The following is a 25,455-nucleotide window of genomic DNA, read 5'->3' as shown; positions in this document are numbered from 1 at the left end:
GTATGGAAATCAGAAAAGTAATACAGATTTCAATAGGCTAGAAAATATACACCTTGCATAAGCTTTCACATGGGCAACAAGATCTTTAGCCTCAACCAACAGAGAGCCCCCAAATTCAAATACAGGGCATTTCCCCAAAGGCTAGGGAGGTAAACTCAATATCAGAGACATGTAGAGGAGCCAGTTTCTCTATACACCTGTCACTCCCAAAGTCTTTTCTCTTTATCCAAGGGTCTCTCCTCAAAGAAAGTCTGGAATGACATGTGTCTCTCTTGAAGAAAGAATGAAGAATGTGTGCCTCTTTAAGCTAATGCTGCCCCAACACCATCATACAGGGTCACATTGGCATGCTCTATACCAATCCAAACACATGTCCCAGAGGCAGCAAACAGTACTGGCCTGTTCTGAAGCCATATTGGGGTTTGTAGGGTCCTAAGCATTGCACACACAACCCATGATTGTAGGGTCCTTAGCATTGCATATAAAGTAGGATGCATTCTGCCTGTAGTTATGGCTTGCTCATAAGGTTGAAGTCTTTGCTGGCTTCCAGGGTCTGCTCCATCTGCAAGCATAAGATAAGCACATTTGCATTAGAGAGGCTGCCTGCATGCTCCTGATAGGCAAGCATGGGAAGGGGTGGGAGGGACTCACTGGACACTTGTCCATCTGGGCCCTGGCAATGAGCTGGGGAAGTCAGGTGGAGAGAGATCCAGGCTGAGAGCATAGAGACCTGAATTCCAGTCCTACTTCTCCCACTGACTGGCCACATGACCTCACTCAAGACATTGACCTTCCCTGGGCCTCAGTTGCCATAGCTCACAAATGGGTTTAGTAGGGCTCAGCAGTGTGACTGTGAACAACTGTGTATCTGTCTGTCTGTCTCTTACTCTCTGGGATTTGTACCACATCTCAGGACTTCACTGCTTAATTAAAAGACTCTGTTGAAAGTGGTCTTCCTTAGGGTGAACCAGAAAGTGGGTATAGGAGGGGTTATAACTGTTCTGGGCTCCAGTTTAGGGGGGCAGATGTGGAATCAAGGAGGGCACGATCTTGAACTCTTCCAAATCCCAAGGATCATGGGAAGTGCCAGTCTCATGGTGGCCTGTGATTGTCTGGGGCCCAGGAGTAAGCCCCAAGATTCCAACTTCAGATGACAGTAAGTCTGGGCTATAGGAGCAGAAAAGGCATTATGTAGAGATGAAGAGTTCCTGAGCCCATGGGGGCCCTTCCTTGGGGTATCACACATACTATGTACATACACACACACACACACACACACACACACACACACACACACAGGAGAAGGCTCTCTCACTCACCGGCACTTTCCATGGCTGTACACATTTCCCATCCCCATTTTGAAAGCAAGGGGCAGATGACCAACATTGAGCTTCTTGTGCCAGCTTGTCCCAGCGCCATTGATGTCCGCCCCCTACATCACCAGTTGGGTCAGCTGGGTCCAGGATCACTGGCCTAAAGGTTAGAGCAAAGAGTTGAGGCTAATCAAGATATTCCTCCCAGGTTGCCAAAGTCAAGAAGACATTGGCTCCAGGCTTTTCCCTCTCTAGATGCATCTGGCATATAATAGGAGCTTAATAAATATTTAGTGATTGACGGATGGATGCATATAGAGCTGAGCTGGGTGAGCCCCCATCTTGATGAATCAAGCACTTAGGGCAGAAGAAGAGCCAAAGGGAAAGCCTCCCTGGCTTTTCCAGCACACCTATCCCTTCCACCCTCTGCCCTCTATGCACATTTATGTTTAAAAGCTGTGAATATTACAGAATAAAGACTGAACTTGTCCTTTCACTGGTATCGGGAACTCCCAGGTGAGATGATCCCCTTTACCAATTCAGGTCAGCCTCACCTCTGGACACTTAAGAGTCTTAAAAAATGAGGTCTTAACATTCTCTGTGTCCTGGACTCCTCTGGGAGTCTAGTGAAGATTTATGGATCCTTTCTCAGGAGTCTATATGCATAAAATAAAATACACAGAATCACAAAGGAAACTGATTATATGCAATTATGGTTATCACAAATACAGGGTGTCCCCAAAACCTTAGTGCAGTTTTAAAAATAGCTTGAAACTGATTCAAAACCTGTGTTAAAACACACACACACACACACACACACACACACACACACTTCCAGCCTCCATATTAGGAACTTTTGTCTTACAGCTCGCTCCATCACATCTGATCCTAATTACAAGCCCTCTGACACAGGTAAGACAGGTGGTATCACCCCCATCTTACAGAGCAAGAAGCTAAGGCCCAGGGAGGAGGGAATGGTAGAGGTGGGACTAACCCAGGGAGTTTTTGTAACTAAAACAGGGTGACTGAGGCTTTGTCACTGAGGTGTGGAAAACTAGATGGCAGGGTATGCAGGGTCTCAGCAGTGGTAGAGACCGCTGAGCTTAGCACCAAATAAGATGGGACAGGGAGCTTGGCTCTCAGAATGGCCCAGGTTTCAGTTGTGCTTTGTATACTGTGTGAGTAAATCTCTTGAGCTCTCTGAGCCTCAGTTTCCCCATGTGTCAGATGAAGTGGTTAGACTTGATAGCATGTAAAGTGCCTTCCAGTTCAAGATGGAGGATGCTGTGGTCCTTTCTCCTGCAGCTGTAGCCCAACTCTGTCCCTGCAATGGTGCCTCCCTGGAAGCATGCTGCACATCCTCCTAGGGTGTCCCCTCCACTGCCTCTTCCAAGTTGCTTGTCCTAGACACAACCATATCAAGTTACACCCCTCTGTGCTGCCCTCCTGACTCTGAGCCCAGAGCTTTCTTCCCAAGAGCACACAGCCTCTGAGGAACAATCTCACCTGGGAGACAAGCTTTCCAGAAAGAAAAGCCAATAGCCCTGGGCAGGCTACAGACCATTCCAATGGGCTCCTTACTTAAGAGTTAAAATTTCTGCATGAGCATTTGTGCCTCAGCAATCAGCAAGAGCTACAAAGCAGGGCTTGATTTGTGGTTTTGGTGATGGAGATTCAGGAGACTAGAGGCACCAACTTGGAAGCTCTGCTGGCCCCAGGCTGAGAGCATCCTAAATCTGGTACCTGTGTTCCTGGAGCTTGCGACAAAGGTGACCTGCAATAGTCTCATTGTGAATGTCATAGTAGATGGTCCAGTAGACCATGAGCTCTTGGTACTTCTGGATCAGGTACAGAACTGTCTGGAAGCCCTGGGCTGTGTTGAAATCCAGTTCCTGGCTCCCATGCTCCCAGGCATAGACAGTCAGGAGCTCCAGAGCATACTGAGGAGGGAGTGACTCCATTTTCTCCCTGCACTGAGAAGGAAGAAGAAGCAACTGAGCATGATGGGAAATGACAAGGGATGCAATATAAGCTAGAAGAGAGTCCACAGAGGTTGTCTCCTCTAGGAATCATGCTGACCAAGTGGTCACCCAGCTGTGGCTTGGAGAGGGCTTGGGATGGGGAGCCCATAGCTCTGGAGACAATTCCCCTTTGACACAACCTGAGTTGTTGGGAAGGTTTTCCCTCCAGTGAACTGGTCTCACTGGCTGTTCTTCCCACAAGACACTCCGTGCTGGAACGTTCTCCCTCCTCACCTCCATCTCCTGCCTTCCTGAACTTCCTTCAGGTTCCAGCTAAAAGCCTATGTGCTAGCAGAAGTCTTTGCTGATCCCCCTTAATTGACTGCCTCCCGTGTATCCCATCTATACCTTGTTTGTGCAGAGTCCTTTATGTGCTGTCTTCCCCGTTGGGTTCTAAGCTCCCTGAGGGCAGGGGCTGTCTTTGGTCTTTCTTTGTATCCCCAGTACTTAGCACAGTGTATGGCACAGAGGAAGAAGCTGAATAAATGCTCCTTGACTTGGTCCCTGCAGCCTCTGCCCATTGCTCCACATTCTACCTTGTGGAGCCAAGAAGAATGGGTCTAATCTGTCTTGCTTAAGACAGTCCTTTAACTTGTGAAGATAGCTCCCATCACCTTGAACTTTCTCTTCTGTGATCTAAGCAGTCTCAGTTCTTTCAGCTCTATGGTCTTGAGGGCCTTCAGGACCCCAGCTGCCCTCCAGGGGATGCTTCCATGTCATCAGTAACAATCATAACAAGTTATATGTGCAGAGAGTGCTAGAGGGTGTGCTAAGTCCTTTGCATATGCTTTCTCATCTGAGTTCCCTAGAACAGAGTGAGGGAGGATCTATGGGCATCATCATCCTCATTCTACAGGGACAGAAATTGGGACTCAGAGAGATTGTGACTTGCCCAGGGTCACAGAGCCCCCAAGTGTCAGAAGTGGGATTTGAACCCAGGTGTTCCTGATGCCAAGCCCAGCACTTTACTAGAGCCCAAAGCCTCCCTACCCTTGGCCTTCCTCAAGTGGGGCACCAAGAGCTACAAGATCCCATCTTCCAAATGTGTTCTGACCCACAAGCCCAGATGTGGCCTCCTCCAGTTTCAAGGGAAATCTATCTGGAACCTTGTCCCAGCCAACTCATTAGAGACCATGCAGCCCCACTCAGCTGATTCAAGGGGGATCAGGGAAGGCTTCCTCTAGAAGGTGGGGTTTTGGCTGGGACTCAAAGGAGAGTAATGTGTAAGAAGTCAAGAAAGCAGGAAGGGTCCCAGTGGCAAAGGAACCACCAGAGCCCTTTGTCTTTGCTCCTAGAAGTAGTGGGGAATGGCTGAAGTTTATTGAGTGGACAGGGGGAGGCATGCTAATGTGGTCAGAGGTGCAATGTGTGACCAGGATGGAGTAGAGGCAGGGAGGCCAATGAGGAGACCATTGGCATGGCCTGGAGATCACCCCAGCAGGGAGGCAGTGGTGAGGCTGTGGGGGCCCAGACATCCCACCCTGGGGAACCAAGGAGCTTCCTACCATTTTGTACCAGTGCTTCACCAACCGGATCAGACTTTTGAGCTTGGTGCAGCGCTGTCTGAGGAAATTCTTCTGCAGTTCTGTGAAGCAGGTGGAGAATTCTCCCCCTTCCTTGGATTCCCTTATGAGATCAATGTAGATGCGTTTATCAGGTGTCTTGAGGTCTTTGTTCACCTGGCCTGTTGGGGGAAAACCCACTCAATTCAGCCAGTGTTTTTTCAGCACCTGCTCAGTGCTGGGCTCAGGTGAGGAAAAGGGCAGAAGTCGGGTCCAGTCCTAGAAATATTCCATCACTTAAAATGCATTTTCTTTACCAAAGACCTGAGAAGTAAGTAGTGGTACAATGAGCAATCTCCCCATTTTACAGATGTGAAAATTGAGACTGTGAGAGGTAGTTTGGCTTGCCCAGGGGTCACACAGTGTCTAAGGCAGGACTCAAACCTCAGGCCCCAGTTGCTCATTCCTGCTCTGTCTCTGTTACACATTGCCTCTCACACAAATGTCCAGGACAAGGTGAAGCACTCTGTGATAATTACAGGGAAGGAAGAAATCGAGTTGGTCTGGGGCAGACTTCAGAGAAGAGGGAGTGTTCAAGCTGGGTGGAGTTTGGAGATGAGGAAAGCATTTTAGACAGGGGGAGAGAGCAGAAATAAGGTGGAGATGAGTGAGGCGTGGCCATGGGGCACTGAGAAAAAGATAAGGCAAAGGCAGAACAGCTTAGTGGAGAGCTTGTTGGACTCACTGAGGGGAAGAACTGGGTTCCAAGCCTTCTGCTACTTCTTCATGTGGCCCTGGGCAAGTGACAACCTCTCTGAACCCCTTCCAAGAAAAAGGGATTCATAAAGCCACCTCCATAGCTTGTGAGACACAAATGAGATAGTCTGTAAAACACTTTGGAAACATTTCCATCTTAGAAAAAGTATCACTTTCCAGTCAGTCCGTCAATAAATATTCTTAAGTGCTTCTTCTGGGCTAGGCACTGGGCTGTGTTGGACATAACAAAGAATTGCCAGCTCCTTCTTCCAGTTTGGACTCTGCCTGGCTGTGACTTTGCAGGCCCTGGTCTCTTAGGCTTTACAAGACTCGGTATTTCTACCTGCTATGAGGTTAGACTTTGGCCAGTCTAATGACCTGCCTTGCTCAATAGCCCTCTCTCCAGCCATTGACACTCACTCTTCAGGGACTCATTTCTCAATGGTGAGTATAGCAACCACTCCCACTCTCCCCATCCCAATTCTGAATTTCCAGCTGTCATTGTAGGAAGCTTATTCTTCATTTCCCACCCCTCCATCCTGTCCCTAACTCGCACACTCCTCAAACATTCCCCAGGCCCACCACAAAACAGCCTCTCTAAATCTCTTTGCTGCGCTGGTAACAAATCTACCTTCGTCTTAAACCTTTTCCTTCCCCACTCCCTCTTACTTCTGCCTCTTACTGAGACCTGGCTCCCTCCCGATGCCATGGCATCCCTGGTCACCTGATCGGCAGTTGGTTTCACTAGCGTCATCCACCCACTGACTGGCTCTGGGCAGATTACTTGGTACTCACCATTGTTACCTCTAGACTTTCCCTCTACCACCATCCCTCAGAACCACCATCATCTCCTCCCCTGAGATTCATCCAATCCAAAATATGTCACCCAGTCACAGTTCTGGTAACTGTTATCTGCTTGCTGCCCCCCCCAAACCCCTCTCTCCTTCTTCAGTGAACTTAATGCTTCCCTCACAGTGTTGCTGTCCACCCCCACTCCTTCCCTCATACCAGGGGACTTCAACATAGAAATTGATACTCTCTCGGATACACTAAGTAACCCATGTCCTTCATCTAGTCATTTCCCAGGACCTAGTCCTTCTTTCTCCAGCAGCTGGGTGGCACAGTGGATAGAACACCAGGCCTGGAGTCAGGAAGACCTGAGTTTGGATCACATGTGGGCTCATCCTGAGTAGGCTTCCTCCCTCATCAGTTATGACCTCAGGGCTCATAACCACAGCCCACTCCAGCCAGCTAATCCTCCAACATATTTTCCTGGGACATCCTCTCCCTAATGACTACAACCTCAGTCCCCATTTCCCTCCAAACCCTATTAATGTCACAGGGCTCCGGGGTGTGCTTCCATCTCACCCAACCCCGCTGCATTCCAGCAGAGCCCACATCATTTGCCCAAGCCCCAAATTGCTAACTGTCTCTGACTCTTCATCATCTGATTCTGATCATTCTTGTCCTCTTCAAGGAAGTATAGAAACCCAGAAGGGACTTAGGAGACCCTCTATCCCAATCTATTTCTTTCTTTTTGTTTTTAGTGAGGCAATTGGGGTGAAGTGACTTGCCCAGGGTCACACAGCTAGTAAGTGTCAAGTGTCTGAGGCCGGATTTGAACTCAGGTCCTCCTGAATCCAGGGCTGGTGCTCTATCCCCTGTGCCACCTAGCTGTCCCTCGAATCTATTTCTGTCAAAGAATCCCTTCCCTAATATCCCAGCATTTCCACACCATCCCAACTGAATTCTATCTTCCTCATCCTCTCTATCTCCCTCCCAAGGGAACCTTGAACACTGCCCCTGAAACTCTGCCCCTGGGTGTGGATAGGTGAGTTTGGACCTTAAATTGGCCAGAAATAGCCCTTGGCATCTTTCTCCAACCGTCTCCATGCCATGTCACCAAGGCCCACCCCGCTTTCTATCCCCGCCTTTATGTGTTGTCTTTTATCATTAGAATGTAAGCTACTTGAAGGCAGAGACTATTTCTCTTGTCTTTGTAAATCTCCCCCCCCCCCATACTTAGCATGATGCTTGGCACACTTAATGTATGCTTTATTTCTCTATCTACTTATCTATCTAGGTACCATCAATCTTTCCAGTAACCACATAATCTTTGCTTAAAGACTTCTGATGAGGTAGCCCATTCAACATTTAAATAGCTCTAATTGTTAGGAAGTTTTTCCTGACATCCTACTTCCTCCCTCTGGGCCAACCAGTACAAGTCCAATAGCTTTTCCCCATTAATTTCTATTTAACATGACTTAACTATTCTCAACAATACAATGATCCAAGACAATCCCAAAGGACTATTTATGAAACATACTATCCACCTCCAAAGAAAGAATTGATATTGATGGAACACAGACTGAAGCAGGTGATTTTTTACTTTCATTTTTTTCTTTTATTCAAGTTTCTTGTACAAAATGACTAATATGGTCATATTTTACAAAACCATACATGTATAACTCATATCTGATTGCTTACTGCCTCAGGGAGCAGGGAGGGAAGGGAGGAGAGGAGGGATAAAAATTGGAACCTAAAACTACAAATAAAAATGTTTATTACTTACAAAATAAATAAATTCCATTAAATACTTAAAGGTTCTTATCATACCCCCTGATTCTTCTCACCTGAAGGCTAAATACCTCCAGTTCCATCAAGTGACCTACATATACTGGGTTTTTGCCTTCCCACTACCCTGGTCACCCACAGCCTCAGGTGTCTTCTTTCTCCTACACTGCACTGGCCCCAGCCTGAAAAGGAAACAGAAACCCCAGCATGAAAAAAATTCCAGGAAACAGAAACTCCAGCATGAAAAAAATGCCAGGAAACAGAAACCCCAGCATGAAAAAAATGCCAGGAAACAGAAACCCCAGTATGAGAAAGAAACAGAAACTCCACAGCTCCTGTCTATGTCGTCCAACAGGGGAAACTTTGATCTCTTCGGTTCCCATGAATTCAGTCAACATCTCTATGCCAATGATTCTTAAAGCTATTAATACATCCCTGTTCTCTCTACTGACCTACAGTCTCCCATCTCCAACTGCCTTTCAGACAAATCAAACACCTTAGACACACCGTTTCCAAAACTGAACTCATTATCTTTCCTTCCAAATATTCTCCCTTGCCAACTTCCTTATTACTGGCAAGGGTAACACCCTCATAACCAGTCACCCAGGCTCAAAACTTAATCGTCATTTTCCACTCTTAGGTCTCTCTCACCCTCCCACCCCATATCAGCATATCTTAAAATCTTACCTTCATGGGCTCTCTCCTGTATGCCCCCTTCTCTCCTCTGACAGACACTTCCATCACCCTAGCCCATTCTCTCGTGACGTCACACCTGGACTATTGCAATAGCTTGCTTGTTGGTTTCCCTTCCATGAGTCTCTCTCCACTCCAGTCCATGCTCCTCTCAGTGGTCAAAATGGATCTTCCTAAATTGAATCTACTCAATAGACTCCAGTGGCAGCCTTTCACCTCCAGGATCAAATATAAAGTCCTCTGTCATCCAAAGGCCTTCACAACTTCCTTGCCCCCAGCCTCACCAGTCTTCTTACACTCCCCTACCACGGAAAATCTGATCCAGTCATACCAGTGTCCTTGCTGTTTCTTAAGCAAGGCACTCCCATCTCCCACCTCCAGGCATTTTTCTCATGCCTGGAATGTTCTTCCTCATCTCTGCTTCCAGGTTTCCCTTAAGACGCAACTAAAATGTCACCTGCTACCTTGGGAAGCCTTTCCCAATCTTGTACAATTCTGGTGCCTTCCCTTTACTGGTTATTGGCAATACATCCCATATATCATGTGTTTGTTCATATGCTGTCTCCCCCATAAAGCTGGAAAGTCCTTGGGAGGGATTGGTTTTTAACCTTTCTTTGTATCACCAAGAGTCTTAGGACACCTAGTAAGTGCTGAATAAATGTTGACTGACAGTTGATAGAAATCCACTGGGGTGGAGGCTGAGAGAAGGGGCTTGGGAAGGAGCTGTTATTCTAGAAGCAGGGTCTCCTCATCCTGGTCTGGGCTGACCCAGAAGCCAGGATGGGGGCTTCTTACCTAGAACATCAAAGGCTGGAAGCACCTCAAAGTCCACCCACTGACCAATCTTGGTTGACTTCATCCTGAACCTGAGCACTCGAGAGTTGGGCCATTCGTTGACCTCAAATTTTACTTGAAACTTCTGTTCTTGCTCACGCTTACATTCTTCCAATCGTTTCTTGATTTCCTCAATGAGCTCTTTTCGGTGATCTAGCTGGTCCTGATAGCTTTTGAGGTTGCTGAGAAATACTACCAGGTCTGCATCAGAGCAGCCTCTCAGGGCTGTGCCTTTGCCAGATGAACCTCCCTGCATGGAGTAGAAATGGAGATTATCCCTGAAGGAAGAGCCACTTGGCCAGAAGAAGGGAGAAGGGGACATGGAAAACCAGCTGCCCCCCTCCCCAGACAGCCCTCTGCTCTGCTCACCTCTATGTTCCAAACTTGCACATTAAGGACCCAAGAGGATCCTCCCCTTGCCTGGGGTTTCTCTATGTCCCGAGCCTTCTGCCCCTGCCCAGATTCTCAGAGAAGCAGGTAAAGAAACCAGCCCTGGGCTCACCTTTACAACCTTGGTCACCCGGACTGACTTCCCTGTATCTTGGAAACACCTGTCCTTTAGGAAGGAGGAGATAGTGTCAATGGCTCTTCGGACCTCTCTCTTGAAAGTGGTATCAGGCAAGAGATGCAATTTGATGTACCTGTCCAGGTCCCCTGGACGAGTGTCCCAGAGATTCATGATGTCCACAGCCTGCACTGAGAGAAAGAGGAAAGTGAGAGCTCAGCTGACTGAGAAATGTTCCACTCTTTGCCCCGCCCTAGGACAGTCCTCCCTAACAGAGCTTTGCCTCTTGGACCCATTTCATTTTCCTGACCAGGGCTGGACCCTGGCCTTGATGCTAGTCTTTTTGGAAATAATAATCCTTCTTACCTCCGGATAGACCCTCTTTTGTCACAAAAAGAAACAATTAAACAAAACCAACCCTATCAAAACAAAACAAAACAAAACAAAACACCAACTTTCTGACGATGTGGAGAAGTTCTGCCCTATTCCTCCTCTCTGCCAGAAGGGGGTAGAGATGCCTCAGAAGCAGTTCTCAAGACTCATCATTAGTTTTTCTGTCATCTGCATCTCGTTGAAAACGCTGTTTTCTGGTTTCCCTAAAACCAGCTCAGCTCCACCTGGTGCTGGTCAGCGCCCACCCTCTTGGGCATCAGTTCCATCAGTCTATACTTGTGGGAGGCTCTATTTGGCTGAAAACTGTGACTCTGAGACACAGAGTGGGCAGGAAATAAACATTTAGCTCGTGCATACTATGTGCCGGGCACTGGGATACCTCTCATTTGAGCCTCATAACAATCCTTCAAGGAAGGTATTACTATTATGCTTATTTTATAATTGAGGAAACTGAAACAAAGGTTAAGTGACTTGCCCAGGGTTACAGTTAGTGTCTGAAGCCAGGTTGGAACTCAGGTTTTCCTGAGTACCCACTGGGCCCCCTAGCTACCTATAGGTAAAGGGGATCACATTCCCCATCTCCTGTACTACCATGAAGCAACCTCTTCAAACTAGCAATGTCTTTTAAGGATTGCAAGGGGCGTGGCCACTTCAGTTTTCCCTGTTACAAGAGAGTCCCATTTGGAGGTGGTGTGGGGGAGGGACAGTATTATTTCTTTCAAAAGAAAAAGAAAAAAAACCCTAGGATGCAGACCAAAAAAAAAAAAGGCATCCATTAAACGTATTTAAAATTAGACACAGTCTGGAAGGTAATGGCAGAAACCAGGGTTCATCCCTCAACTAGTCCAGCCTTGCTCAGGAAAACGAAACCAATTGAAGACATAGGAGTTTCCTGGGTAGAGCAAAGGGCAGCACAGCTCACTGGGTACTGAGCTCTCATCTTGCTCACTCCTTCAGTGCAGGCTGTGGACACCATGAGTCTCAGGGAAACCCGGGCAAAGGAACTAGACAAGTACATCGAAGAGCATCTCTTACCTGATACCACTTTCAAGAGAGAGGTCCGAAGTGCCATTGACACCATCTCCTCCTTCCTAAAGAACAGGTGTTTCCGAGATACAGGGAAGTCAGTTCGGGTGACCAAGGTTGTGAAGGTGAGCCCAGGACTGCTTTCTTTGCCTGCTTCTCTGAGAATCTGACCAGGGGCAGAAGGCTTGAAAAAGATAGAAAGCCCACGGAGCAGCTAGGTGGTGCATTGGATAAAGCACCCACCCTGGATTCAGGAGGACCTGAGTTCAAATCTGACCTCAAAAACTTGACACTTACTAAATGTGTGACCCTGAGCAAGTCACTTAACTCTCATTGCCCTGTGTGTGTGTGTGTGTGTGTGTGTGTGTGTGAGAGAGAGAGAGAGAGAGAGAGAGAGAGAGAGAGAGAGAGAGAGAGAGCGAGCGAGCCCAGGCAGGGGGAGGATCCTCTTGGGTCTGTAAAAGCCAGGTTTGGAACATGGGGGTGAGCAGAGCAGAGAGCTGTCTGGGGAGGGGGCAGCTGGTTTTCCATGTCCCCTTCCCCCTTCTTCAGGCCAAGTGGCTCTTCCTTCAGGGATAATCTCCGTTTCTGCTCCATGCAGGGAGGGTCATCTGGCAAAGGCACAGCCCTGAAAGGCTGCTCTGATGCAGACCTGGTAGTATTTCTCAGCAACCTCAAAAGCTATCAGGACCAGATAGATCGCCGAAAAGAGCTCATTGAGGAAATCAAGAAACAATTGAAAGAATGTAAGCATGAGCAAGAATGTAAGCTTCAAGTAAAATTTGAGGTCAATGAATGGCCCAACCCTCGAGTACTCAGCTTCAGGATGAAGTCAACCAAGATCGGTCAGTGGGTGGAATTTGATGTGCTTCCAGCCTTCGATGTTCTAGGTAAGAAGCCCCCATCCTGGCTTATGGGTCAGCCCAGCCCAGGATGAGGAGACCCTGCTTCTAGAATAACATCCCCTACCAAGGCTCCTTCTCTCAGCATCAGCATCAGCTCATTTCCAGCAGTAAAGCTTCCCCCCTTGGCCCCAAAACCCAGGGGCTAGAGAGTCTCTGTTCCTGCCTCCTGGGGGTGAGGAGAGAGGGGTGTGCAGGAGGACAAGGTTCCAGCTAGATTTCCCTTGAAACAGGAGGAAGCCACATCTGGGCTTGTGGGTCAGAACACATTTGGAAGATGGGATCTTGTAGCTCTTGGTGCCTCATTTGAGGAAGGCCAAGGGTAGCGAGGCTTTGGGCTCTAGTAAAGTGCTGGGCTTGGCATCAGGAACACCTGGGTTCAAATCCCACTTCTGACACTTGGGGGCTCTGTGACCCTGGGCAAGTCACAATCTCTCTGAGTCCCAATTTCTGTCCCTGTAGAATGGGGATGATGATGCCCATAGATCCTCCCTCACTCTGAGAAAAGATCACTGGATTCAGTATCAGAAAAGAGGTCTTCAAATCCCAACTCCGCCACTTACTGTAACCCCAGGCAAGTGACTGCCTTTCTCTGACTAAATTAAGGGTTCTAGACAAGTGGCTAGGTGGTGCAGTGGATAGAGCACTGAGCCTGGAGTAGGGAAGACCTGAGCTCAAATCCAAGCTAGACACTTGCTAGCTGTGTGACTCTGGGCAAGTCACTTAACCTCCATTTGTCTCAGTTTACTCAGCTGTAAAATGAGCATTATCATAGTACCCTCTCTATAGGGTTGTTATGAGGCTCATGGCGGATAACATTTGTAAGGTGCTTGGCACATCAATGTTTCTGTTGTGTTTGTTTTGGGTGGCACTTTGTCAATCTAGTCATTCAGTCAATCAATCATTTATTAAGCACCTACTATGAGTCAGCCACTGTACTAACCACTGGGGATAGAAAGAAAGGTAAAAGACAGCTCCAGCTGTCAAGAAGCTCCTTGTCTAAGGGGGAAGACAAGCTTTGAGCAGCTGTGTTCCAACAAGCTACAGACAGGACGAATTGGAAATCATTCACAGAGGAGACTGAGTCTGGGGAGCTTCTCACAGTCCTGTTTTTAAATGTTTAAAATAAAATACATGAGATCATTAGGAAAAAATCAGATTGAAATAGTTTTTAAAGTTTTTGTTAACTCTTATAGAGCCCAGGTGGAGAACCCCCAGACCAGATAATCTCCCAAGCCCCTTCCAGTTTTAAGCCTGTGGCCACAACTAATTCTGGTCTAGAATAAACCCTTCTCTTCTCAGACACATCATGTTATCAGCAGATGACCAGTCGTTGGACAGACAACAATGAGCAGGTGTGGCCAGCTGATTACCCCCAGAGAACAGTCAGAGCCCCAGGTGGATCTGACTTTTTTCTGGCTCTTGTCCAATGCTCCTCTCCTGCTCCAATCAGCCTAGGCTCCTCACTGATCCTTGAACAAACCATAACCACGCCCACATGTAGGCCTTTGGTCAGGTTATGATCACCTTTGGAAAAACCTTCTTTCTACTCTATTTATCCAAATTCTGCTCATCCTTCAAGACCCAGGTCAGATTCCCCTCCTCCATGAAGCCTTCACTGATGCCCTCAGACCACAGGGATCTTTCTCCCCTGAGTTACTCCACAACTCAATCTCTGTGCCCCAAATTGTCAGCTGTTTCCTATGTATGGTTCTTTTATCTACATGCAAACTCCTGGTGGGGAGAACCTGCCTTTGTCCTGTCTCTACCTTCAGCATCTATCTCCACTTCTCTCCTCCTGGTGCTCAGAACAGAGCTAGAGCTAATTAAACACTGGCTGAATTGAGTTGCCATTCACCCATAGGCCATGTGATTGATCACTTCAAACCTGATGAAAGCATCTACATTGATCTCATAAGGGAATCCAAAGATGGGGGAGAATTCTCCACCTGCTTCACAGAACTGCAGAAGAACTTCCTCAGACAGCGCTGCACCAAGCTCAAAAGTCTGATCCGGTTGGTGAAGCACTGGTACAAAATGGTAGGAAGCTCCTTGGTTCCCCAGGGTGGGATGTCTGGGACCCCATAGCCTCACCACTGCCTCCCTGCTGGGGTGATCTCCAGGCTATGCCTATGGTCTCCTCATTGGCCTCCCTGCCTCTACTCCATCCTGGTCACACATTGCACCTCTGACCACATTAGCATGCCTCCCCCTGTCCACTCAATAAACTTCAGCCATTCCCCACTACTTCTAGGAGCAAAGACAAAGGGCTCTGGTGGTTCCTTTGCCACTGGGACCCTTCCTGCTTTCTTGACTTCTTACACATTACTCTCCTTTGAGTCCCAGCCAAAACCCCACCTTCTAGAGGAAGCCTTCCCTGATCCCCCTTGAATCAGCTGAGTGGGGCTGCATGGTCTCTAATGAGTTGGCTGGGACAAGGTTCCAGATAGATTTCCCTTGAAACTGGAGGAGGCCACATCTGGGCTTGTGGGTCAGAACACATTTGGAAGATGGGATCTTGTAGCTCTTGGTGCCCCATTTGAGGAAGGCCAAGGGTAGGGAGGCTTTGGGCTCTAGTAAAGTGCTGGGCTTGGCATCAGGAACACCTGGGTTCAAATCCCACTTCTGACACTTGGGGGCTCTGTGACCCTGGGCAAGTCACAATCTCTCTGAGTCCCAATTTCTGTCCCTGTAGAATGAGGATGATGATGCCCATAGATCCTCCCTCACTCTGTTCTAGGGAACTCAGATGAGAAAGCATATGCAAAGGACTTAGCACACCCTCTAGCACTCTCTGCACATATAACTTGTTATGATTGTTACTGATGACATGGAAGCATCCCCTGGAGGGCAGCTGGGGTCCTGAAGGCCCTCAAGACCATAGAGCTGAAAGAACTGAGACTGCTTAGATCACAGAAGAGAAAGTTCAAGGTGATGGGAGCTATCTTCACAAGTTAAAGGACTGTCTTAAGCAAGACAGATTAGACCCATTCTTCTTGGCTCCACAAGGTAGAATGTGGAGCAATGGGCAGAGGCTGCAGGGACCAAGTCAAGGAGCATTTATTCAGCTTCTTCCTCTGTGCCATACACTGTGCTAAGTGCTGGGGATACAAAGAAAGACCAAAGACAGCCCCTGCCCTCAGGGGGCTTAGAACCCAACGGGGAAGACAGCACATAAAGGACTCTGCACAAACAAGGTATAGATGGGATACACGGGAGGCAGTCAATTAAGGGGGATCAGCAAAGACTTCTGCTAGCACATAGGCTTTTAGCTGGAACCTGAAGGAAGTTCAGGAAGGCAGGAGGTGGAGGTGAGGAGGGAGAACATTCCAGCACAGAGTGTCTTGTGGGAAGAACAGCCAGTGAGACCAGTTCACTGGAGGGAAAACCTTCCCAACAACTCAGGTTGTGTCAAAGGGGAATTGTCTCCAGAGCTATGGGCTCCCCATCCCAAGCCCTCTCCAAGCCACAGCTGGGTGACCACTTGGTCAGCATGTTTCCTAGAGGAGACAACCTCTGTGGACTCTCTTCTAGCTTATATTGCATCCCTTGTCATTTCCCATCATGCTCAGTTGCTTCTTCTTCCTTCTCAGTGCAGGGAGAAAATGGAGTCACTCCCTCCTCAGTATGCTCTGGAGCTCCTGACTGTCTATGCCTGGGAGCATGGGAGTAAGAAAACGGATTTCAGCACAGCCCAGGGCTTCCAGACAGTTCTGTATCTGATCCAGAAGTACCAAGAGCTCATGGTCTACTGGACCATCTACTATGACATTCACAATGAGACTATTGCAGGTCACCTTTGTCGCAAGCTCCAGGAACACAGGTACCAGATTTAGGATGCTCTCAGCCTGGGGCCAGCAGAGCTTCCAAGTTGGTGCCTCTAGTCTCCTGAATCTCCATCACCAAAACCACAAATCAAGCCCTGCTTTGTAGCTCTTGCTGATTGCTGAGGCACAAATGCTCATGCAGAAATTTTAACTCTTAAGTAAGGAGCCCATTGGAATGGTCTGTAGCCTGCCCAGGGCTATTGGCTTTTCTTTCTGGAAAGCTTGTCTCCCAGGTGAGATTGTTCCTCAGAGGCTGTGTGCTCTTGGGAAGAAAGCTCTGGGCTCAGAGTCAGGAGGGCAGCACAGAGGGGTGTAACTTGATATGGTTGTGTCTAGGACAAGCAACTTGGAAGAGGCAGTGGAGGGGACACCCTAGGAGGATGTGCAGCATGCTTCCAGGGAGGCACCATTGCAGGGACAGAGTTGGGTTACAGCTGCAGAAGAAAGGACCACAGCATCCTCCATCTTGAACTGGAAGGCACTTTACATGCTATCAAGTCTAACCACTTCATCTGACACATGGGGAAACTGAGGCTCAGAGAGCTCAAGAGATTTACTCACACAGTATACAAAGCACAACTGAAACCTGGGCCATTCTGAGAGCCAAGCTCCCTGTCCCATCTTATTTGGTGCTAAGCTCAGCGGTCTCTACCACTGCTGAGACCCTGCACACCCTGCCATCTAGTTTTCCACACCTCAGTGACAAAGCCTCAGTCACCCTGTTTTAGTTACAAAAACTCCCTGGGTTAGTCCCACCTCTACCATTCCCTCCTCCCTGGGCCTTAGCTTCTTGCTCTGTAAGATGGGGGTGATACCACCTGTCTTACCTGTGTCAGAGGGCTTGTAATTAGGATCAGATGTGATGGAGCGAGCTGTAAGACAAAAGTTCCTAATCTGGAGGCTGGAAGTGTGTGTGTGTGTGTGTGTGTGTGTGTGTGTGTGTTTTAACACAGGTTTTAATCAGTTTCAAGCTATTCTTTTTCCCTACTTAATAGTATTTGTTTTTCCAATTATATACATGTAAGATTTCAACATTCATTTTTGTAAGATTTTGAGTTGCAAAATGTTCTCCCTCCCTCCCTTTCCTTGCCCCTTCACCAAGACAGCAAGCAATCTGATATAGGTTATACATGTACGATCATGTTAAAATTTCCACATTAGTCGTGTTGTGAAAGAAGTATCAGAACAAGAGGGAAAAACCACAAGAAAGAAAAAAACCCAAAACAACCCAAAAGGAGTGCAAATAGTATGCTTCAATCTGCATTCAGACTCCATAGTTTTGGACGTTTTTCTGAATGTGGAGAGCACTTTCCATCACAAGTCTTTTGGAATTGTCTCATATCATTTTATTTATGAGAAGAACTAAGTCTCTCATGGTCAATCATCACACAATGTTGCTATTACTATGTACAATGTTCTCCTGATTCTGCTCATTCCACTCAGCATTAATTCATGCAAGTCTTTCTTGGTTTCTCTGAGATACGCCTGCTCATCATTTCTTATAGCAAAATAGTATTCCATTACATTCATATACCACAACTTGTTCAACCATTCCCTAATTGATGGGCATCCCTCAATTCCCAATTCTTTGCCATCACAAAAAGAGCAGCTTTAAATATTTTTGTATATGTGGGTTCTTTTCCCTTTTTTTCTTTATATCTTTGGGATACAAACCCAGTAGTTATATTGCTGGGTATGATAATTCCATAGCCCTTTGGGTATAGTTCCAAATTTCTCTCCAGAATGGTTGGATCAGTTCACAACTCCACCAACAATGCATTAGTGTTTCATTTTTCACACATCTTCTATAACATTTATCACTTTCCTTTTCTGTCATATTAGCCAATTTGATAAGTGTGAGGTGGTACCTCATTGTTGTTTTATTTTGCATTTCTCTAATCAATGGTGATTTAGAACATCTTTTCACATGATTATAGATAGCCTTAATTTCTTCATCTCAAAACTGACTGTTCAAACCCTTTGACCATTTCTTAATTGGGGAATGACATATTCTTATAAAATTGAATCATTTCTATATATATTTGAGAAATGAGGCCTTTATCAGTAACAATGACCTTAAGAATTGTTTCCCATCTTTCTGCTTTCTTTCTAATCTTGATTGCATTGGCTTTGTTTGTGCAAAACCTTTTTAATTTAACTTGCTGAAAATTATCCATTTAGTTTCTTTTTTTAACATTGAAGCAAAAAAAAAGTTTCTCTCTCTCTCTCTCTCTCTCTCTCTCTCTCTCTCTCTCTCTCTCTCTCTCTCTCCTCTCTCTCTCTCTTTTTTGCAGGGCAATGGGGGTTAAGTGACATGCCCAGGGTCACACAGCTAGTAAGTGTCAAGTGTCTGAGGCCAGATTTAAACTCAGGTACTCCTGAATCCAGGGCCGGTGTTTTATCCACTGGGCCACCTAGCCGCCCCAGTTCCTTTCTCTTTTGACCAATTGTTTTCCCCATTTGGATAACTGTATTTTTTAAGGAATTGTTTTCTTCAGTCAATTAGTCTCAAGTTATTTTTGAAACTGCATTAAAGTTTTTGGGACAACCTGTATTTTTTTTTTTTGGTCAGGGCAATGGGGGTTAAGTGACTTGCCCGGGGTCACACAGCTAGTAAGTGTCAAGTGTCTGAGGTCAGATTTGAACTCAGGTACTCCTGAATCCAGGGCCAGTGCTTTATCCACTGCACCACCTAGCTGCCCCCAACAACCTGTATTTTTGATAATGGTAATTCAATAGAATGAGTTTCCACTGTGGTTCCATGAATTTTATTTTATGCATTTAAAAATACTCTTCTGAGAATGGGTCTATAAGTCTTCCTTGGGTACCTAGAGGAGTCCAGGACACAGAGAACCAGTGTTTTAGGACTCTTAAATCTCAGAGGTGGTGCTGACCTGCTTTAGTAGAGGGAATTTCTCACTTGGGAGTTCCTTATTCCAGTGAAATCACAGGTTCAGTCCTCATTCCTGTAATAATCTGTTTTTTTAACATGTGAATAGTGGGTCAAGGGTGGAAGGGATAGGTGTGCTGGAAAAACCAGGGAAGCATTGCCATTGGCTCTTCTTCTGCCATAAGTGCTTGATTTATCAGGGTGGGGCCCTACCCAACTTAGCTCTATGCACATCCATTCATCAGTCACTAAGCATTTATTAAGTTCCTCCTTTGTGCTAGACACATCTAGAGTGACAAACCTGGAGCAAATGTCTTTTTGACCTTGGCGATCTCTTCATTAGCCTCCACTCTCTGTCCTACCCTTCAGGCCAGTGATTCTGGACCCAGCTGACCCAACTGGTGATGTAGGAGGTGGATGTAAATGGAAATGGGACAAGCTGGCACAAGAAGCTCAAAATTGGTCATCTGCCCTCTGCTTTCAAAATGGGGATGGGAGCCATGTAGAGCCATGGAAAGTGCCGGTGAGTGAGAGAGCCTTCTCCTGTGTGTGTGGGTGTGTGTGTGTCCATTGTGTGTGTGACACCCCAAGGAAGAGCCCCCATGGGCTCAGGCAGTCTTCACCTCTACACAATGCCTTTCCTGCATCCACATCTGCCCCCCTAAACTGGAGCCCAGCACATTTATAATCCCTTCTGGTTCACCCCAAGGAAGACCACTTTCAACAGAGTCTTTTAATTAAGCAGTGGAGTCCTGAGATGTGGCATAAATCCCAGAGACACAGAGACAGAAACAGAGATACAGGCAGGCAGACAGACAGAGAGTGAGTGAGTGAGTGAGTGAGTGAGTGAGTGAGTGAGTGAGTGAGTGAGTGAGTGAGTGAGTGAGTGAATGACTGGGTTCTGGCCCCAAGAACTGAAAAGTATACTCCCACTCAGTACCAACTGCCACACTGGGCCCTGGGTGGCCACTTCCCAGAACCTGTCAATGACCCCAACTTCCTTAGAAGATCACATAGCCTTTTCTTTTGGTTGTTCACAGTCACACTGCTGAGTCCTGCTGAGCCCTACTAAACCCATTTGAGAGCTATGGCAACTGAGGTCCAGGGAAGGTCAATGTCTTGAGTGAGGTCATGTGGCCAGTCAGTGGGAGAAGTAGGACTGGAATTCAGGTCTCTATGCTCTCAGCCTGGATCTCTCTCCACCTGACTTCCCCAGCTCATTGCCAGGGCCCAGATGGACAAGTGTCCAGTGAGTCCCTCCCACCCCTTCCCATGCTTGCCTATCAGGAGCATGCAGGCAGCCTCTCTAATGCAAATGTGCTTATCTTATGCTTGCAGATGGAGCAGACCCTGGAAGCCAGCAAAGACTTCAACCTTATGAGCAAGCCATAACTACAGGCAGAATGCATCCTACTTTAGATGCAATGCTTAGGACCCTACAATTATGGGTTGTGTGTGCAATGCTTAGGACCCTACAATCATGGGTTGTGTGTGCAATGCTTAGGACCCTACAATCATAGGTTTTGTCTGCAATGCTTAGGACCCTACAATCATAGGTTTTGTCTGCAATGCTAAGGACCCTACAATCATAGGTTTTGTGTGCAATGCTTAGGACCTTACAAACCCCAATACGGCTTCAGAACAGGCCAGTACTGTTTGCTGCCTCTGGGACATGTGTTTGGATTGGTGGAGAGCATGCCAGTGTGACCCTATTTGGTGTGAGGGCAGCATTAGCTTAAAGAGGCACACATTCTTCATTCTTTCTTCAAGACGGACACATGTCATTCCAGACTTTCTTTGAGGAGAGACCCTTGGAGAAAGAGAAAAGACTTTGGGAGTGACAGGTGTATAGGGAAACTAGCTCCTTTACATGTCCCTGATACTGAGTTTACCTCCCTAGCCTTTGGGGAAATGCCCTGTATTTGAATTTGGGGGCTCTCTGTTGGTTGAGGCTAAAGATCTTGTTGCCCGTGTGAAAGCTTATGCAAGGTGTATATTTTCTAGCCTATTGAAATCTGTATTACTTTTCTGATTTCCATGCTGTTTACCATAAATTGATTTAATATCTATTCCATAATTGTGATTGTCTTTTTTATAACTAACATTTGATGGAAAGGCGTCAAGCAAATGGGTATAAACTTGGAATATCCTTGCCCTTTTTATTTGCTTTTTTTTTTGGGGGGGGGTGAGGCAATTGGGGTTAAGTGACTTGCCCAGGGTCACACAGCTAGTAATTGTTAAGTGTCTGAGGCCGGATTTGAACTCAGGTCCTCCTGAATCCAGGGCCGGTGCTCTATCTACTGCGCCACCTAGCTGCCCCTATCCTTGCCCTTTTAATGGATAGTAACCAGGGTGTTGCAGGGTCAGATCCGGAGATGGTAGAGAAATCAGGGACAAATCTTACAAGCAAGAAGGCGTATTTTATTGGCAGCCGCCTGCTCCAAGACCAGTGTGGGCCTATCTATCCCATGATCAGAGTTCTTTTTTCTATCCTAGAGAGGTGCTCTTTTATCCTCCAAAACCATAGCTGCTGGTCACCTGAAGCTATCACTTTGTTCTTATTCACACTCCCCCTGGGCTTCCTGTTTGGACTATGAACCTGGACTCTGCCTGTGGCACTTCCTCCTAGTTCCAGATGTCATATGCACAAACCTGTGCTGGCTGTTCTTTGACTATTTCTGATGTAGCAACTATGTTGCTGTTTGTTCCGGAGTTGGACTGGGGCCCTAAGGTCACCAGATGGTGAGACCGCCGAGATTCTTTTAATCTTATGGTCACGAGACTTCCTCACTCCCTGTTCTTGATTCTCAGAACACTTTAACAGATCCTTGACGTTCCTAAAGGTTTGGACTATAGCCTTAACCATTCCTTCTCAAGCCTAAAGATTTGGGCATAACACCAGGGAGGGGAACTTCAGAAAAGGCCTCTGGCCCTCTGAGTTCTCTACACCAGGGAAGTTAATAGCTTTTTTGGCTGTTGAACCTAAAAGTCTTGCCCTTAGGTAAGTAATGTTTAAAGGGAGCAGATAGATAGAATTCTAGTCTAGGACTCCCTCTCTCAGAGCAGAACAGAATGGCCAGCCTCCTGATCCTTCTCCTGAACCCTTCCAGGAAGGAATCGATCTCCCTTGGAGAGGGATGGGTGAGATTGAGGAGATATCTATCATGCCTCCCCTTGAGGTAGCTAACTGTACACCTAGGCATCCAACAAGAACATAGATCTCCTGTGGGCAGTTCACATCTTCCAACTGAATCAGGTGTGGTTGTGTACCAACACTGGGGTGAGAGGCATTTGTGGGTTTGTTTGGGTGTTTGGGTTTGGGGACACCCAGTGAAACAGGAAGAGCATGGGAAATTCAGCCACAAAGACTTCTTGGGGCAAATGATATTTCAGTACCTGGCCCAAATCACCACAGAGATGGTGGGAGGGGTGGAAGCAGAGAGAAGAAAAGAGAAGAACCTCTTGGCACAGGTGGGGTCAAGAAGCAGAAGCGGGACTGTGGCCAGGAAGGCTCAAAAGAGAAACGTGAGGCAAGTTCCTCATGGGGACAAGGGAGCAAATGAGCAGAAACTGACTGATTAGTGAAGAAGGGGATAAGGAGGAAGTTAGGGTTGATGAGTTCAGGGGCAGCTAAGTGGTGCTGTAGTGGATAGAGAGCCAGGCCTGAAGGTAGGAGGACTCCTCTTCCTAAGTTCAAATCTGGCCTTAGACACTGACTTGCTGTGTGACCCTGGGCAAGTCACTTCACCCTGTTTGCCTCAGTTTCCTCATCTGTAAAATGGCCTGGAGAAAGAAATGGCAAAACCACTCCAGTATCTCTGCCAAGAAAACCCCAAATGGAGTCATGAAGAATTGGAAATGGCTCTCTTGGCTGGCACTTGACTCTTGCACGCTGGACTTGCTCTCTGCTCTTGGTTTTCCCTCTTAGGACAGGGAGACCTTCAGAATCTTCCTAAAACAATTCAAATGGAAGAGATTCAATGTATTGGCGTGACATCAGCGGCCCATTGGGGTTTCACAAACATAACAACGAGATCAGGACAACGGCTCTATCTATAGACATTCATTTTGGCAGGCAGTTTAATCCCTCTTCTCTTCCACACTTCCTTTTGGAGCCTCCCAAACACAGCTCATTCTCTTTTAGAAGTGTGACCTGTGGGGCAGCTAGGTGGCTCAGTGGATAAAGCACCGGCCCTGGATTCAGGAGTACCTGAGTTCAAATCCGGCCTCAGACACTTGACACTTACTAGCTGTGTGACCCTGGGCAAGTCACTTAACCCCCATTGCCCCACACACAAAAAAAGAAGTGTGACCTGCTGGTGAAGGCGGTTCTCCCTCTCTCCCTCTCTCCCTCTCTCTCTCTCTCTCTCTCTCTCTCTCTCTCTCTCTCTCTCTCTCTCTCTCTCTCTCTCTCTCTCTCTCTCTCTCTCTCTCTCTCTCTCTCTCTCTCTCTCTCTGTCTCTCTCAAACACGGGCAAAGGAACTAGACAAGTACATCAAAGAGCATCTCTTACCTGATACCACTTTCAAGAGAGACACCATCTCCTCCTTCCTAAAGAACAGGTGTTTCCAAGATACAGGGAAGTCAGTTCGGGTGACCAAGCAGAAGGCTTGAAAAAGATAGAAAGCCCACGGGGCAGCTAGGTGGTGCAGTGGATAAAGCACCGGCCCTGGATTCAGGAGGACCTGAGTTCAAATCTGGCCTCAAAAACTTGACACTTAATAAATGTGTGACCCTGAGCAAGTCACTTAACTCTCATTGCCCTGAGAGAGAGAGAGAGCCCAGGCAGGGGGAGGATCCTCTTGGGTCTGTAAAAGCCAGGTTTGGAACATGGGGGTGAGCAGAGCAGAGCAGAGAGATTTCTGGGGAGGGGGGCAGCTGGTTTTCTCTGGACTCCCGGCATAAGGTTCTTTGTTGTTGTTGTTGTTGAGTCATTGTCAGTCATATCTCTTTTTTGCTGATAAATGTATTTTTTTTCCAGTTACATGTAAAGATAGTTCTCAACATTTGTTTATACAAGCCTTCCAATTTCAGATTTTTATTCTTCCATGCCCTCCCGCATCCCTCCTCTAGACAGCAGGTAATCTGATAAAGGTTTTATATATATGTGTGTGTGTGTATGTATATATATGTGTATATATGTGTATATATATATATAAAATAACATTAAACATATTTCTGCATTAGTCATGTTATAAGAGAAGAATCAGAGCAATGAGGAAAAACTTCAAAATAGAAAAACAACAGCACCAAAATTAAAAGAAATAGTACGGTTCAATCACCATCTATACTCCACAGTTCTTTTTTTGGCTGGATTTAGAGATCCCCTTCCACCATGAGTCCCCTGGACCTCTTCTGTACCACTGCATTGGTGAGAAGTATCCAGTCCATCACAGTAGAACAGCATACAATGTTGATGATACTGTGTTGTAATGGAATTTATTAATTTGATCATTGACAATGCTATGCTAAGGTTTAGTAAAAATACAGCAATTCAAACAGTTAAAGAAGATAATCCAGCTTTCCAGACCAGAGTCCAGAATCCAGTTTTCCAGACCAGAATCCAGTTTCTTCCTGATGACATCTTACCACTTCAAGAAGACAAGAGAACTCAGAGACTTTATATGAACTGTTTTGCTTTATTAGTTTTTACTATCTCCTTTCTGTTATAATATACACTATCTGTAACATGTACTCTCTGCAGAGGCTCTCCCTTTGCAAGACTAATGTCAAAGCGTCGGTTCATGAGGACAAAAAAATCGCCCCTCTGGAAAAAACTTTCCTCTCTTTCTTTTCTATATTGTTGTTCACATATTATTAGTTAGCAATAGTTATTATATTCTTTTTACTGTTCTGTCAAGGAAATATTTTGTTTCTTGAGGAACAAAAGGGGGGGAATGTGGTAAAAAGTTTTAACAGTCGGTTAGATAATGGAGAGACGCCAGTTTTTGGGTTTTTTTAGGACCACCCTTTCGGGGAGGAGACCAACAGCATTGCCTGCTGAGCACTCGACTTCCGACTTCCGGGGTGCGAGCTTAAAAGGCAAGGAGAGAACGGAAGTGGGAGCCTTTTTCCTGTTCTGCTGGTCTCCTGGCTGCTCTGCACAGACAGACACAGACTGGAGTTTGACTCGGCCCGGCTCTCGGTTAACAGCACACGCTTGACTCGGTCTCTCTCCCCAGAGGTGGCCTTCGGCTTTTGGTGAGTTTTATACGGAA

General features: G+C 46.7%; 2 protein-coding genes across 2 annotated transcripts in view; one reads left to right on the top strand and one right to left on the bottom strand.

Moving 5' to 3' along the window:
* OAS1 (2'-5'-oligoadenylate synthetase 1) lies at positions 1 to 10,372 on the bottom strand. Its single transcript, XM_043976244.1, has 6 exons — positions 10,196 to 10,372; positions 9,655 to 9,943; positions 4,840 to 5,018; positions 3,057 to 3,286; positions 1,320 to 1,473; positions 1 to 562 (listed from the first exon to the last, which is right to left on the bottom strand). Exons 1-6 carry the CDS (start codon positions 10,370 to 10,372, stop codon positions 509 to 511), a joined length of 1,083 nt encoding a protein of 360 aa, XP_043832179.1. The 3' UTR covers positions 1 to 508.
* A 1,190-nt stretch (positions 10,373 to 11,562) lies between these two features.
* LOC122744502 (2'-5'-oligoadenylate synthase 3-like) overlaps positions 11,563 to 25,455 on the top strand; it is a 69,894-nt gene continuing 56,001 nt past the window's right edge. The window contains exons 1-6 of the mRNA XM_043990014.1: positions 11,563 to 11,742; positions 12,219 to 12,507; positions 14,384 to 14,559; positions 16,113 to 16,342; positions 19,606 to 19,759; positions 21,866 to 21,978. Coding sequence (XP_043845949.1) covers positions 11,566 to 11,742; positions 12,219 to 12,507; positions 14,384 to 14,559; positions 16,113 to 16,342; positions 19,606 to 19,759; positions 21,866 to 21,978 — 1,139 coding nt within the window. The 5' untranslated portion in view covers positions 11,563 to 11,565. The remainder of the gene's footprint in view (positions 11,743 to 12,218; positions 12,508 to 14,383; positions 14,560 to 16,112; positions 16,343 to 19,605; positions 19,760 to 21,865; positions 21,979 to 25,455) is intronic.

The sequence above is a fragment of the Dromiciops gliroides genome, chromosome 1 (assembly GCF_019393635.1).
Source record: "Dromiciops gliroides isolate mDroGli1 chromosome 1, mDroGli1.pri, whole genome shotgun sequence".
Lineage (NCBI taxonomy): Eukaryota > Metazoa > Chordata > Mammalia > Microbiotheria > Microbiotheriidae > Dromiciops > Dromiciops gliroides.
Note: the sequence above shows the minus strand (reverse complement) of the source record. Positions and strands in the feature narration are given on the sequence as shown.

Coding starts and splice junctions, on each gene's coding strand:
- OAS1 (XM_043976244.1), bottom strand. CDS start 10,372: ATGAATCTCTGGGACACTCGTCCAGGGGACCTGGACAGGTACATCAAA. Junction 9,944..10,195: donor GGGTGACCAAGGTTGTAAAG/GTGAGCCCAGGG, acceptor TACTCCATGCAG/GGAGGTTCATCTGGCAAAGG. Junction 5,019..9,654: donor TCCAGCCTTTGATGTTCTAG/GTAAGAAGCCCC, acceptor TTCCCCCAACAG/GCCAGGTGAACAAAGACCTC.